The 14,585-nt window shown below is 46.7% G+C and overlaps 2 protein-coding genes across 3 annotated transcripts in view; both read right to left on the bottom strand.

Annotated features, from left to right (window-relative positions):
- Positions 1-14,585, bottom strand: part of LOC133371915 (tudor domain-containing protein 7-like) — a 158,521-nt gene that overhangs the window by 58,733 nt on the left and 85,203 nt on the right. The gene's annotated exons all lie outside the window — the stretch shown is intronic.
- Positions 104-14,585, bottom strand: part of NUBP2 (NUBP iron-sulfur cluster assembly factor 2, cytosolic) — a 30,373-nt gene continuing 15,891 nt past the window's right edge. Inside the window, exons 2-7 of one of the 2 annotated variants that reach the window (XM_061599584.1) lie at positions 13,405-13,523; positions 7,574-7,772; positions 6,667-6,821; positions 4,302-4,412; positions 2,394-2,463; positions 104-1,457 (exon numbers count right to left, since the gene is read on the bottom strand). In XM_061599584.1, coding sequence (XP_061455568.1) covers positions 1,312-1,457; positions 2,394-2,463; positions 4,302-4,412; positions 6,667-6,821; positions 7,574-7,772; positions 13,405-13,523 — 800 coding nt within the window. In that variant the 3' untranslated portion in view covers positions 104-1,311. The remainder of the gene's footprint in view (positions 1,458-2,393; positions 2,464-4,301; positions 4,413-6,666; positions 6,822-7,573; positions 7,773-13,404; positions 13,524-14,585) is intronic. The other variant, XM_061599585.1, reaches the window with a different exon arrangement.

Here is a 14,585-nt window from a genome sequence, read left to right on the forward strand (position 1 = left end):
GGAAAATGAAGTCAGGAAAAAGTGAAGGGGAAGGCCTGGAATGACCTGATGGGAAGAAACGAGCGGTTGGAAGCCTGAACAAGAGCACTCCAGTAACAACCCACACTTTTTGATCTTTTTAATTCCCTTCTCCCCACTGCAATTGCAGGGACTAAAAGCAATGCCATTTTAAAATGAAAGAGATTCTCACAATGGTTACATTTCATAGTGCAATCCTAGCAACACACATTCATAGACACACCCGACCCCAGAGAATGTGGAAAACTAATTTACTGAAGTCAGTATGTGCAGAGGTGGCAGAGAGCCCCACAACCTCCAGATGCTGCTGAACTGCAGCTCTCATCATCCCTGGCCGTTGGCCATGCTTGCTGGGGCTGATGGGACTTGTAGTTTGACAACATCTGGAGGCCTGTCAGATCCCTACAAGTGTTTTAAACTGGGCACCAGCAGGGCTCCCGGCCCCCTTACCTTTTGTCCTCCCCGCTATATACACACTAATTCAAGCACTGGTACAGCCCAGGGCTCTTCAATGTGTAACCCCCATCCTCTCCAAGCAGCTTAGCCAACCGATGGGCATGATGGGTGCTGCAGTCCGACATCTGGGGACCCACTGCTGAAGAAGGCTGGGGTAAGACTACTCAGACTCAAAACAAAGGCCAAGATATAAAAGCACACACAAGTCTTGACTGCAGCAAAACAGTTTAATGAATGCTGGGTTCCTAACTCACAATTCATGTCTGCAGAGGAGAAACTAAATTTTCAAGTATCAGAGACGGATCAAGGCTTTCGTTAGGACTATTGTATCTCACTGCGCATGTGCCCTGCTGGGCATGTTATTATGTCATGGTGACTTAATAAGACTTCTGTGAAAAGATGGCTGAAGGAAGGGGAGATCAAGAGTACCAAAGGCCAGAGTCCTGCTGGCATAAGTCTGCTTTGTTAGTGTGTGTGTCCGTGAGTGTGCACGCGTGCAAGAAAACTACTCATTTGTCTTGCCTGTGGAAGGGAAAAGTAGCATTATTATGCTGAGTTCTTAGCAGGTGAAATGTTGAATGCAAGGACAAAAAATCCACCAACAGGGTAGATCGCTCCAGGGAAGACACTGCAGTCACTTGTACAGAAAGAAAAGGGCGCTGCAGATACTTTGCTTGAGAGGCCGTGTTTCGCCCAAACTGAGCCCCTCCACGTTGGACGCTTTCCAAAGATGCCGCTCTTCATCGAGCCCTTTTCAAAACTGCCACATTCCCTGGCCGGCTTGGCTCACTTCCCTTTTCGTGTTGGTGTATGCCGATCCCAGCTTGCGCTTCTGCTTCAGGAGCTGTAAGGAGATGCCCCCACCAAGATCTGCTGGGCGATACTGGCTAGTGCAGGGAAAGCCAAGCTCTTGGGAAACTCCTGGAGGAAATCTCTGCCTTCTTCCAAGCTCTGGCTGAGCTGGGGGTCCAGGGGCACGCATCCTGTGGGAGAAGGCAGAATCACAGAAGGTGGGAAGAGACTGCTGAAGGGCAGAGGAAGAGAAGCAGGAAGGAAGATGGGCAGGCGGTCCCATTCCCTGCCACCAACTCTGACGGGCAAGAGGTCTCTACTGACCATAATGAAGCTCTCGTGCAGGTGTGGGGAACCTTTGGCTCACCAAATGTTGCTGAACGACATCTCCCATCGTCCCAGGCCATTGGCCATGTTTGCTGGGGCTGATGGGGGTTGTAGTTCAGCTACACCTGGAGGGCAAAAGGTTCCTTGCTCTTGCACAAGGATGGGGAACCCTGTGGTCCTCCAGGCATTGCTGGACTACAACTCCCATCATCCCTAGCCACAGTCCACGTTGGCTTGGGCTGATGGGAGTCCAGCAACAATGGGAGGGTCACAAGTTCCCCAGCCCTGCCATTTGGTCTTCCCCTACGACTCCTGTCCTCCCAGCAAGGAAGTTATATAAAACACGCACTGAGTTTCTACCCAAGATGTGAGAAGTGCTGGCTTAGCCCTGACCACTTCTCAGGTGAGGATTCCCATATTTTTCCTTTGAGGTCATTTCTAGTTCACATGTTCTGATTGATCTGCAATATTAAAAAACTACAGATCAAGCTGTGACTTAAATACAAGGCTGAACCAAACTAGATACTTGCTCATGTCCCACTTAATTATCCCAGAGTTATACCTCCCGCTGGCTTCTACAAGCTGCAGTCCTATAATCCTTTGCTTCTGATCATCCTCCCTCCATCATCTGCCCCCCTGTCAAAATTCAGATTTACACCACCTTCTGGCAGGAATCTTTTAAGGAAGGGTCCCTCTGCGCATGTTACGTACATCCAAGTCCCTATAATAGCAGACAATAAATCTTTGCTTTGATCTCATCCTCTCCCTAGGGGGCACTCTGGATTCACTAAAATACCCACCTAGAAATGGGACTCCAGCGTGTTTTGCCAGCTCCTCTCCACCCCCTTTGGAAAAGAGATTTGTGCATTCCTGAAATAGAAGAGGAAGCTTAATTGCAAAGGGGGAGGATGACAAAGACTGGAGGTTGCATCCATTGCTACACGAGTAGAGTTCCACTCATGCAATGGGACTGGGCCTTCCACTCCACTGCAATGCACCCTCAAAATCTGCTTTGGAGGGTCCTCTAAATATCTGCTCCAGAGGGCTGTGGGGTGGTAGTGGGGAGGAGGAGAAGGGGAACTTCCGCTGCACAAGCAGAAATCTGTGGTGTGAGCGAAACATCAGCATTAGATACAACCCTTTATGTTTAGAGGAAAAAATGGAAATGGACTACCTTCAAGTCCGACTTATGGCTACCCTATGAATAGGGATTTCATGGTAAGCGGTATTCAGAGGGGGTTTCCCATTGCCTTGCTCTGAGGCTAGTCCTCCCTAGCTAGCTAGGGCCTGCTCAGCTTGCCACAGCTGCACAAGCCAGCCCCTTCTTTGTCCACAACTGCCAGCTGGGGGGCAACTGGGCTCCTTGGGACTATGCAGCTTGCCCACGGCTGCACAGGTGGCAGGGCACATCACCCCTGAGCCACTCATTGTGGGGGTGATCTTTAGCTGGCCCTTGACACCCAGGAGACACGAGCGGGGATTTGAACTCACAGACTCTGGACTCCCAGCCACGCTCTCCTCCCCACTGTGCTATACCAGCTATCTTACGTTTAGAAAGGAGGATGCAAATCAGAGGCCCTCCAGATCATGTCGGACCACAGTTCTCATCATTCTGACCACTGGCCATGCTGGCTGGGGCTGATGGGAGCTGGAGTCCAACAACATCAGGAAGGCCACAGGATCCCATTCCCCGACGTAAACAATCACAGACGTATCGATGGACATAACCTCTTTCTTTTGCAGCTGCCCCAAAAGTATTTCCTTTGTCTTGACTACTCCTTTCCTCTACTGGGGCAGCCTGCCCTGACCTCAACACATCTCCCCACACATTGGTCAAAGAGAGGGGAGATGTTCTCTCTGGTACAGCCAATCAGCTGTATTCCTTAACCCTTCCCTCCCCAAGCTGCTCTTTGCGCCAGGAGGGCCTAACCAAAGTTCACTTGTTGAAAGAAGCTTCCCTCTTGGGGCAAGAAGGCAGCTGCGGAAGAGCGATTTTCATGGGGCTCACAGTGTAAGGATGATGGCAGGGGACCCTTCCTGCATTTATGGCTCCCCACCTGCCGTTTCTTTTTTTTTTAAAAAAAGTGTGTGATCACAGTTCATATTATTGCACAGTTCAGTTTGGCTAGGGATAAAGAAAAGTTCTTCTCTCTCTCATAACACTCGAACTGGGGGTCGCAAATGAAGCTCAAATGCTGGCAGATTCAGGACAGACAAAATAAAGTACTTCTTCACAGTGCTTCTGTGGAATTCGCTCCCACAGGAAGCAGTGATGGCCACCAAGTTGTATGGCTTTAAAAGAGGATTACGACAAATACATGGAGGATAAGCCTACGAGTGGCTACAAACCTTGATGGCTACGTTCTACTTCCACTGTCAGCGGCAGTGTGCCTCTGAATGCCAGTTGCTGGAAACCGCAGGAGGGGAGAGTGCTCTTACACTCAGGTCCTGCTTTCAGGCTTCCCATGGCCATCTGGCTGGCCACTGTGAGAGCAGGATGCTGGGCGAGATGGGCCACTGGCCTTGTCCAGCAGGGCTTTCTGATATTCTTATCAATTAATCCCCTTCAGAAAGCAGGAGAAATGCCTGAACTAGAGCAAGCCTGATTTTGCTCCTGCCATCAGGCTTAAAAACCCTTGCACCTACCACCCACCTCAGCTCTCGCTAAACTGGCACGTGCTGAGCTTAACTGCACCTCCGGCTCTCACCGAGCAATGTGGGCAGACGAAGCCGCTCATGTTCTCCACAATCCCAAGGATCCGCAATCCTGTCTTCTTGCAGAACGTCAGCTCTCGCCTCACGTCCCCCACAGAAACCCCCTGAAGGAAGGAGAGAATCAGACGTTAAGGGCTCAGGATGGTGGTAGGGAAGCTCTGGCTTGCGGGCTAAATTCAGCCTGAGGGGCCGCTTCACCAAAACTGCACCCACATCTGACTTTATGCATCTGAAATTATTGTATTTTATCTTTTTTAATGTACGTCGCCTAGAGTGGCTAATTGCCAGATAGGCGACAAACAAATATTATATATATTATATTATATTATTATATGCATGATGCCAGGTGTGGGGCAGGTAAAGATGCAGCTGCAATGCAACAAAGCGAGACCCTTAAAGTGAAAGTTCCTTGGCAAGTGGAGCTTCTGTTTGGTGCTTTTAAAAATGTGACACCAAATACAAGACCTGCTGGGATTGGTTCCACTTGAAAGTTCCCCAGTGCAGCTGATCCCTGATGAACGTGGGGGTCGCAATGAGCGCTGATCAGCTGACGGGAACCTCCAATGGGATCAGCTGCAGAGGTCTGGCTTGAGTTCAAGTTCAACCTGCAAAAGACCTCAAACTGGGCTGCAAAGGAAGGAAGGAAAGAACTGGGAGGCTGCTCTATGTTGAGTCACATGATGTCACACAATCAACATGTGGGTGGCCCTGACCACCTGTCAATGTGCTCCTTTGAGATGGGGTAAATCAGGATACGGCTCGACAGCTGGATCTCATTTTTCACCCCTGGATTAGGGGGAAGTGGCCAGGGGCATGGGTCTTTTTGTGTGGAAGTAGTAGAGTTGGCCAGCCAATTACAGTACTTTCTGTTGAAGGACGACCTTTGGCAGATAAGTTGTCCTCACTGGAGTAGGCTTCCCTCAATATTTCCAACAATACATTGCAGGGGGATCATATGGTACCCTTTTCAGCTCTCATGAAATAGCGCACAGAGAAGGAATATAGGAAACTTCCTTCTACTGGAATCAGACCATTGGTCCATCTAGCTCAGTATTGTCTACACTGACTGGCAGCGGCTCTCCAGGTTTCCCAGCCCTACCTGGAGATGCCCTTGGGGATTGAACCTGGGACCTTCGGCATGCAAAGCACATGCTCTGCCACTGTGCTCTAAGGGATATGTTGTCAAGGTCCATGTTTTCAAAAACCAATGGCTGTGTTGCCACAACTATGAGACAACTTATAATTCATTTGGGCAATGGATGGGGTGCTTTATACAAGCCCAGACTGTAGTGCAAGTGAGAGACACTTGGACCAAAATGTGTCTGCGGCTACAAGAGCATCCCCTGGTGTTCATACACAGCTACAGAAATTGCCTTTGGGGAACTCTGCTGAGTGCATACAGAGTTTTTTTTATTTCTCTGCTGACAAACTCTGCTAAAAAAGGAGGAGGGGGGGGAGATTAAAGCCAAGATTTTCAGAACCAACTTTTGGTTCTTCAGATAAAGCTTTCCGTATCCTGCAAATTGTCCCAAGAGGCCAATGTTGGAAATGACTTAAAATTTTCTAATATTTGAGGATGGATAGTTAAGATGTGGAACCAAAGCCAAGTTGCAGCAAAAAGGGATGCAAAGGGATACTAGGTTCAAGGCTCTTGTGCTGACCTCAATTAGAAGTTGGGCATATAGTGTCACTGATCCCATACTGTGGAACACTCTCTTACAGCAGAGACTCAGCAGGAACCCTTGCTTTTGAGTTGCAAGTGTCTCCTGGAGATTTTTTTTTTTTAACATGCAAACAGGCCTATGCAGTTGGTTAAAATTTTCTTGAGTTGCCAGTCATTTTAATGATGCTTCTGTACTGCTTTTAATAGTTTTTATGTTTTTACGTTGTTGTATGCCACATTTTATGACATGGTGGTATAGAAACACTTTTATAAGTAAATATATCTACGGAGAACTGGAAACCAGTTGCTGAGGTTTGTCAACACAAATGCCCAGTGGGCACATTATGCTAAATCAAACGATGGATTAAAACAAATTATAATGCACGTGTGCATTTTCATTCTAGAGCTTTGGTAAAGCTTCAAAACTACTGCATAGCATTTATTAAGGTATACCTTAAGTTTCTATAATGTGTGATTACATAGATGCCTACCCCTCTTTTAAAGATTTGTAGATGTGTAATTAACTTTATTTGTAGGTGTACATCTATTATTATTCTTTCTTTGTTCTTTTGAATAGTCACTTTTGTGTAGGTGTATAATATTTTAAAAGAAAAGGAAACAAAGGAAATCCAGAAATCAAGAGATGAAAAAAAACACACAGAGAGAAAAGAACTCAGGCGGCAAGTTGCCTGCACCTGTGGTGTTGTAACGAGAATTGCCCCGAGCGGCTTATAAGGTCGAAGGGATTCTACTGTGGAGATGTGCTCATCCGACGTCCCAGGGGGCGTATCCACAATCAAGAAGTCAAGTTCTCCCCAGGTAACATCAGAGACAAACTGTTTAATCAAAGCTGTAACAAAAAAGAAAAAAAAAGAAGAGAAAATACATTGGAAAATATATTGCTTTGGGCCAGAATGCCAGAGAATCTAGCAACTGCACATGACATTGCTATCTGCAGATGTCACCCATATGAACTGGCTGAGTGGAAAGATCTTCTGAAGAGGAATTTCTCTCTGACCCATCCACATCAAATGCTTGGGGATTTTTTTTGGGGGGGGGCAGGATGGGACTCATGAAAAGGCCTCCCAGTGACTGTGTCCAGACTCTGGAACTCCCTTCCAAGGGAAACCTGCCTAGGTCCCTCTCTAGTGACCTTCCACAGAAATGGAAAGCCCCTTTTTTATTTAGACAGGCCTTTGGGGCCTATGATTTAATCCAATTTTTATTGCTCAATTTTAATAAGTCTATGCTTCTATTTCTCACTGCTATAGCCACAAAACAAAGTGTGAAGGACCAAAACCTTGAGGTGGTGGTGGTAGTGATGGATAGGATTTCCAAATATCCAGATTTGCATCCAGCTCCTCCCCCAGCACTAGTCTAAGCTCCTTTCTACTCTTCCTCTGTCCCTGCATATCATGTGGGGAACCTTTGGCTCTGCAGATGTTGCTGAACTACAACTCCCATAATCCCTGGCCACTGGCTATGCTTGCTGGGGCCAATGGGAGTTGGAGTTCAGCAACAGTTGGAGAGCCAAAGGTTCCCCCCCCCATGTTTCATTAGAGGCATGTTCATTTTAAATCTCAAAAGCCAAAGATTGCATACCATTTTTCTTTGGCCCTCTCCATATCACTGCATCATCCGGCTTCTCCAAAAGGAAGCCAATTGACATCAGGGCAATGCTTTTGTCTTGGCCAACAAAGACGGGCACCCAGCCACTGTCGCACTGGTGAACATCTTGGTCCTGCACATGGAGCATGCGAGGGATGCTGGGGCCACAAAGGTCCACGTCCAGGATCCCGACCTGCATTGGAAGACATATTGGGGGGGGGGTTCTTGAGTAGAAAGCAATTTTCCAAGGCCTGTGTGCAAAAGCTTTCCCTGGGCAGGGTGCAGCAATCCAAGGAAAGGTAGGCTAAAACCAGAGGGAAGAATAAAGTGAAATGCTAGTATTGCTGGTTTTAAAAAAGTATTATGAAGTCTTGGTGGATATTTTAAAGTGTGTCATGTTGCAGTGGAGCCATGCAGGTCTCTGGGGCAGGGAGTAAGTCAGATGGCTGGGGGGGGCACAGAGTGCTATTGCACTCGGGGTCTGCTTGTGGGCTTCCCACAGCAATCTGGTTGGCCACCAGTGGCCATTTAGTCCAGCATCCTATTCTCACAATAGCCAGTCAGATGTATTCACTGCTTGCTGAAGTTAAGACTTTCAGTAACCTCTTCCCTCTGCAAGGGTGGGGGACCTATTAAATTGGTCCACCCCCGGAGACGAATGGATCCTGAAGGTTTTCAAAGGGCTCTGGGGGATTTTCCGGCTGATAGGACTGGCGCTCCTGCTGAAGCCCTGGTCGCTCTGTGGAATACGGAGATGACCCGGGCTGTAAACACGATCGCTCCTGCACGCCCTCTCCTGTGTAGAGCTCATACAGCTCCATGGTATACTCCGGAGCTGAGAGCGATGAAGCAAGATAGGAGGCGGCTTGAGCGGAAATGGAGGCGAACTCCCGACGGATACAATTATGCGCTGGTTAGTGCTTCGACTAAGCTGTATGTAGGAGCAGTGAAGGCAGCTAAAAAACATCATTTTGCTGCCACTATTAAATCATCTCTCTGCCGCCCAGCAGAGCTTTTCCGAGTTGTCCGGGGGCTTCTTCATTCAAACCCTCCGGACACGGTGGAATCATCGGAGGCCCGCTGCAATCAGTTTGCTGATCACTTCCAGTATAAGATCTCATGTATCTGCCGGGACTTAGACTCTCAAGTTATAGCAGTTGATACTAGTGAGGTGTCCGGAGCACAGTCTTGTCATGTTTTGCTGGATGAGTTCCAGTTGGTTCAGCTCGAGGACGTGGACAAGGTGCTTGGACAGGTATGTGCAACCACTTCGGTACTAGATCCTTGCCCCTCTTGGCTAATAAAAACTAGCAGGGATGGAACAGGTAGCTGGGCCAAGGAAGTGATAAATGCCTCTTTACGAGAGGGAGTGGTCCCTGGCTGTCTGAAAGAGGCAGTGGTGAGACCGCTTCTTAAAAAGCCTTCCTTGGACCGAGACAATTTGAACAGCTACAGGCCAGTGGCGAATGTTCCATTCCTGGGCAAGGTTTTGGAACGAGTGGTTGCTGGCCAGCTCCAGGCGCTATTGGATGAAACTGATTATCTAGATCCATTTCAATCGGGTTTTAGGCCCGGTTTTGGCACCGAGACAGCGTTGGTCGCCCTGTATGATGACCTATGTCGGGAGAGAGACAGAGGGAGTGTAACTCTGTTGATTCTCCTTGATCTCTCAGCGGCTTTTGATACCATCGACCATGGTATCCTTCTGGAGAGGCTCGCAGAGTTGGGAGTTGGAGGTACTGCTTGGCAGTGGTTCCGCTCTTACTTGGTGGGTCGTCTCCAGAAGGTAGTGCTCGGGGAACATTGCTCGACACCGTGGGTTCTCCAATATGGGGTCCCGCAGGGGTCGGTTTTCTCCCCCATGCTTTTTAATATCTACATGAAGCCGTTGGGAGAGGTCATCAGGAGTTTTGGAGTGCGTTGTCATCAGTATGCTGATGGCACGCAGCTCTACTTCTCCTTTTCATCTTCCTCAGGTGAGGCTGTCGATGTGCTGAACTGTTGCCTGGCCGCGACAATGGACTGGATGAGAGTTAACAACCTGAAGCTCAATCCAGACAAGACTGAGATGCTGTTGGTGGATGGGTTCTCTGATTGGATGGTGGATATATACCCTGTCCTGGACGGGGTTACACTCCCCCTAAAGGACCGGGTTCGTAGTCTGGGAGTCTTTTTAGACTCTTCCCTCTCACTTGAGGCTCAAGTAGCCTCGGTGGCAAGGAATGTGTTTTACCAACTTCGGTTGGTAGCCCAGCTACGTCCCTATTTGAGTAAAGAGGACCTTACATCAGTGGTACGATACCTTGCGGAACGCCTCTTCCGATATGAACCGGCCCGTACACTACGTTCTACTACGAAGGCCCTCCTCCGGGTTCCAACTCATAGGGAGGCCCGGAGGGTGGTGACAAGATCTAGGGCCTTCTCAGTGGTGGCCCCCGAACTATGGAATAGTCTCCCTGAGGAAGTGTGCCTGGCGCCGACTCTGCTTTCTTTTCGGTGCCAGGTTAAAACCTTCTTATTCTCTGAAGCATTTTAATTTAAATTGATTTAATTTTAAAAAATGTTATTGTATTGATTTTAGATTGCATTATTTTTGTACTATATTGTGTCATTTATTGTATTTCTTATGTTATTGTATTGCCATGTTCACCGCCCAGAGAGCTATTGCTAGTCGGGCGGTATATAAATTTAATAAATAATAATAATAATATTGGAAGGCCACAAGCAGAAATTGCATATAACAGCCCTTTCCAGCAACTGGTTCTCAGAGGAACATGAGGTCTGATAATGGAGGCAATAAAGCCATTGTGACTTGTAGCCACTGATGGTCTTACCCTCCATGAATTTAGAAGAGCCCCGCTGGATCAGGCCAATGGCCCATCTAGTCCAGCATCCTGTTCTCACAGTGGCCAACCAGATGCCTATGGGAAGCTCGCAAGCGGGACCCGAGTGCAACGACACTCTCCCTAGATGGGCCATTGGCCTGATACAGCAAGGCTCTTGTTAAAAGCAGGACCTGTCAGCAAAGTGGGGTGGAGATATTCCATTATGGAAAACTTTCCGGTCACTAGTTTTGTCTGTGGTAACTTTTTTTTCCATTTCAAAATAAAAATACCCTGTTTCATAAACACTCATTAGTGACATAATGAATGGATACAAACCTGTAAAGCTGGGCAGCTTCAATAGTGTAATCACCTTTTCCCCCTCCAGGTGACTCTCCCTAGGAAGCACGCAGGCATAAGGTAATTTAAATGCTTGCCTTTGGTGGTGGAGGGAGGGAGAGTGTAAAAATTAATGTGTTAACAGCAGTGTGTAGGTGGTGATATCGGGGCAGGTGTCCAAACTCTTTCAGGCATGGGTTTCATGGACAATTTCCCCAGGGTTAGCAACAGACAGTGCTTATTTGAGGAAGAAGGAAAATAAAGTCACAGTGAACTGAAATTTGGGATAAATCAGAATGAAGTGCTACTCGGTCGTTCCCACTACATGAGGGACAGCAGGGAGGGGCACAGTGGCCCTGGCCCCCCTCTAAACCACACAGAGGGGCCCCACACAATTATAGCAGACTCTCTGCTGCAGTAGTTCAGCATGAACGGGCGGAAGGCTGATGGGGCAGTCCGCTGGAACGTGATGGGGGCTGGGGCCAATGAGGGTTGCCTCGCTGAAACGGGGCTCTCGTCACCTCCCAAGCTAGGGATACTCAGAGGGGAATAAAGAACCTTATCCTGAGAGGATGCCAAACAGAGTTTGATGCTCACATGCCTTTCAATTAATGCTCACAGCAGGGCCTTTTTGTGTGTGATGGTACTCACTGGTATGGAGCACTGGCACCTTGGTTTGGGCTGCCCACGGCAACCCTTGGGTGCTGGCATCCACAATACTTTTATCAAGGAATGAGTACTGGCACTACATTTTTTAAAAAAACCAAACAAGCACTGGTTCAAATTTATGTCAAACCGTTTTCTTTCCCCCCTTTTAATTACTATTATCATCAATCAAAATATAAATAAGAGAAAAGAAAGAAAATAATTGGTAATATCGACAATAAATAAGAAGAGATTGTTAGAATGGCAAACACTTTCCAAAAACTATCTTCACCTGAACAGGTTGTTTATATTGACGTAGGTGACTGACAACATCCCTAACAACATATATAGGTTTGTATTTTCCTATCCATTGTACACATCCTCCCATTTCCCCCGCCCCCAAAAGGATTGTGAAGTTGCCCCCTTCTCTTACTCTGACAAGGTGGGTCAGTTTCACCATATCTACTTTCTACCCCCAGGGCCCAAATGAGAGGATAGGAAGTTAGCCAGCCCCACCAGCCCCCAAACAGTAGCGCAACTCTAAACCTTTCCTTTTCTCATTCCTTTTTTAAATATAACGTCACCTCTCTCTAATTCCTAACAAATTCTCTCTCTCTAATTTCCTTCAACACTTCCTCTGGTCCTTTTCCCCTCAGAGGAAGGAGACCTTTCTTCTCTGTCTCTCGATGCACACACACACGCATGGCATTGCTGAGTCCAACAAAGAGGTGATGGCGTGGCTGGTGAGCAAGGAGGCACTGGGCAAGATGTGGCATGGGGCCACGCTGGAAGTGGACTGAGGACCAGTAGGGGCTCCTGGCCCATTGCTTAAGAAGTACTGTCCTAAACCCATTTCCACAAAGCTAATCCCCTCAATCCCGCCTTGTCTGGACACCTTCTTCTTCTTTTTGGACATTTCTTTTGATGTGTTAGAATGTTCTCGTTAAATTTGTATTACCTGAAAATGATAATGAAAAGTTTTATACCCCATGTCTCCTTCAAAGTTGTAGATACTGTAAGACACTTTGTTTTATCTCCTAGCTCCTTTTACAGTTATATGTGTGTTTTGCCCTTTTTGTTTTTCCTGCCTGTTTTTTCCTTTCTCCCTTGTTATTTGTACTGACATTCGGGTCCATTTGTATAAATGTATCAGCAATTTCTAATACAAAAATGTTTTTCAAAAATTCAGTTTCTCATCTGTCATTCTACACTCCCTCCCTTATTCCATGAGATCTCTTCTCTTCCCTGCAAGCAAACTCCTGGTCTCATACTGGGAGGAAGGGCAGTATATATATTTAATATTTTATTTTATTTTATTATTTTATTTAAAATATTTCTATCCTGCCCTTCTACCATACAATGGGGCATTCAGGGCGGCTACAATAAAATTGCACACATATATAATAAAATACACAATACAAACACAAACATTCCAGTAAATTGAAATGCATAGAATGCAATTAAAATACATAAAATATAAATAAAATACATAAAATGCATACACATACACACATGTATATATGTGCATACACATATAAGAAAGTGAGAATAAAAGAACTTAACAGATAAAAATAAAATATAACAAACTTAAAACAGTGTCAGATTGACCCGTCAGTCCCAACCAAAGGCTCTCCGGAACAAAATAGTTTTTACAAGTTTCCAGAAAACCATCAGGGAGGGAGCAAAGCGGGCTTCTTGGGGCAGGGAATTCCAAAGTCTGGGAGCCACAGTTGAAAAGGCTCTCTCCCGTGTGCCTGTCAATCTAACTTCTTTCATTCCAGGCATGCAGAGGAGACCAGAGGCAGATGATCTTAAATCCAGGGTAGGAACATATGGGCGTAAGCGCTCCCTTAGGTACACTGGTCCAATAACAACAACAACAACAACAATAATGTTGAATCCATTTGTTATGGTGTAACACTGAGCAGTTTGCACGAGCAGGGATTTGAAACTGGCTTCTCTGGGGTTTGAGTCTGACACTCTAAGCGCGACACCACAAGGCTCTGAAATGGGACATACCTTTTTCCCGGCGTGACGCAAAGTCAAGGCCAACTCGGTCGAGATGGTGCTCTTCCCCACTCCCCCCTTGCCCGACAGAACCAGGATGATGTGTTGGACCCCGGCCAGGTTGCCTCTGTCTGGAAGGGACAAGATTAGGGTTACTATTCTCTCCAATTTCCAACATTCAGGTTGCAAGTGCAGTTGCTTATGTAGCCAAAGAGGCGCAAAGGACAGGTCTTAGCAGGCAGGCGTGTGTGTATGTGTGAGTGTGTGCATGGGGAACCCAAAGGTTTGTGGAAGGACAAATTATTATTATTATTATTATTATTATTATTATTATTAGTAGTAGTAGTAGTAGTAGTAGTAGTAGTAGTAGTATTCCGCCCTTCCTCCCAGCAGGAGCCCAGGGCGGCAAACAAGGCACTAAAAACACTTTAAAACATCATAAAAACAAATCTTAAAATACATTAAGACAAAACAGCATTAAAAACATTTTTAAAAAATCTTTTAAAAAGGGTTAAAAACATTATTAAAAAACTTATTAAGCAATTCTGACACAGACACAGACTGGGATAGCTCTCAACTTAAAAGGCTTGTTGAAAAAGAAAAGTCTTCAAAAGGCACCTTAAAGACAGCAGAAATGGCGCCTACCTAATATTCAAAGGACAAAGGCCAAAATCTTTAGAGGAACAAAACCTTAAGGGGGAAGAAACCTGCAATACAGCCAAATGATGACAGAGTGTGCATTTAGATATGGAATGCTGACTGATTTGGCTCCTCCAAAGGCTCCTGGGATCTATTGTTTGTTAAGGGTCCTGACAGGCTCCTTATGTTCTTAATTCAGAATCTGACTAGATCATCTTACCCTTTACATGAAGTTGATCACTACACTCTGCAAGGGCCTCCTGCAGATACCGTCTCATCAGGAGGTCCATCCTGCACAACACAGACATCAGGCCTTTGGTGCTGTGGCACCTTCCCCTTAAATATTAGACAGGTGCCATCTCTGTTATCTTTTTGGTGCCTACTGAAGACCTTCATAAGAACATAAGAACATAAGAACATAAGAAGAGCCTGCTGGATCAGGCCAGTGGCCCATCTAGTCCAGCATCCTGTTCTCACAGTGGCCAACCAGGTGCCTGGGGGAAGCCCGCAAGCAGGACCCGAGTGCAAGAACACTCTCCCCTCCTGAGGCTTCC

The sequence above is a fragment of the Rhineura floridana genome, chromosome 17 (genome assembly GCF_030035675.1).
Source record: "Rhineura floridana isolate rRhiFlo1 chromosome 17, rRhiFlo1.hap2, whole genome shotgun sequence".
NCBI lineage: Eukaryota > Metazoa > Chordata > Lepidosauria > Squamata > Rhineuridae > Rhineura > Rhineura floridana.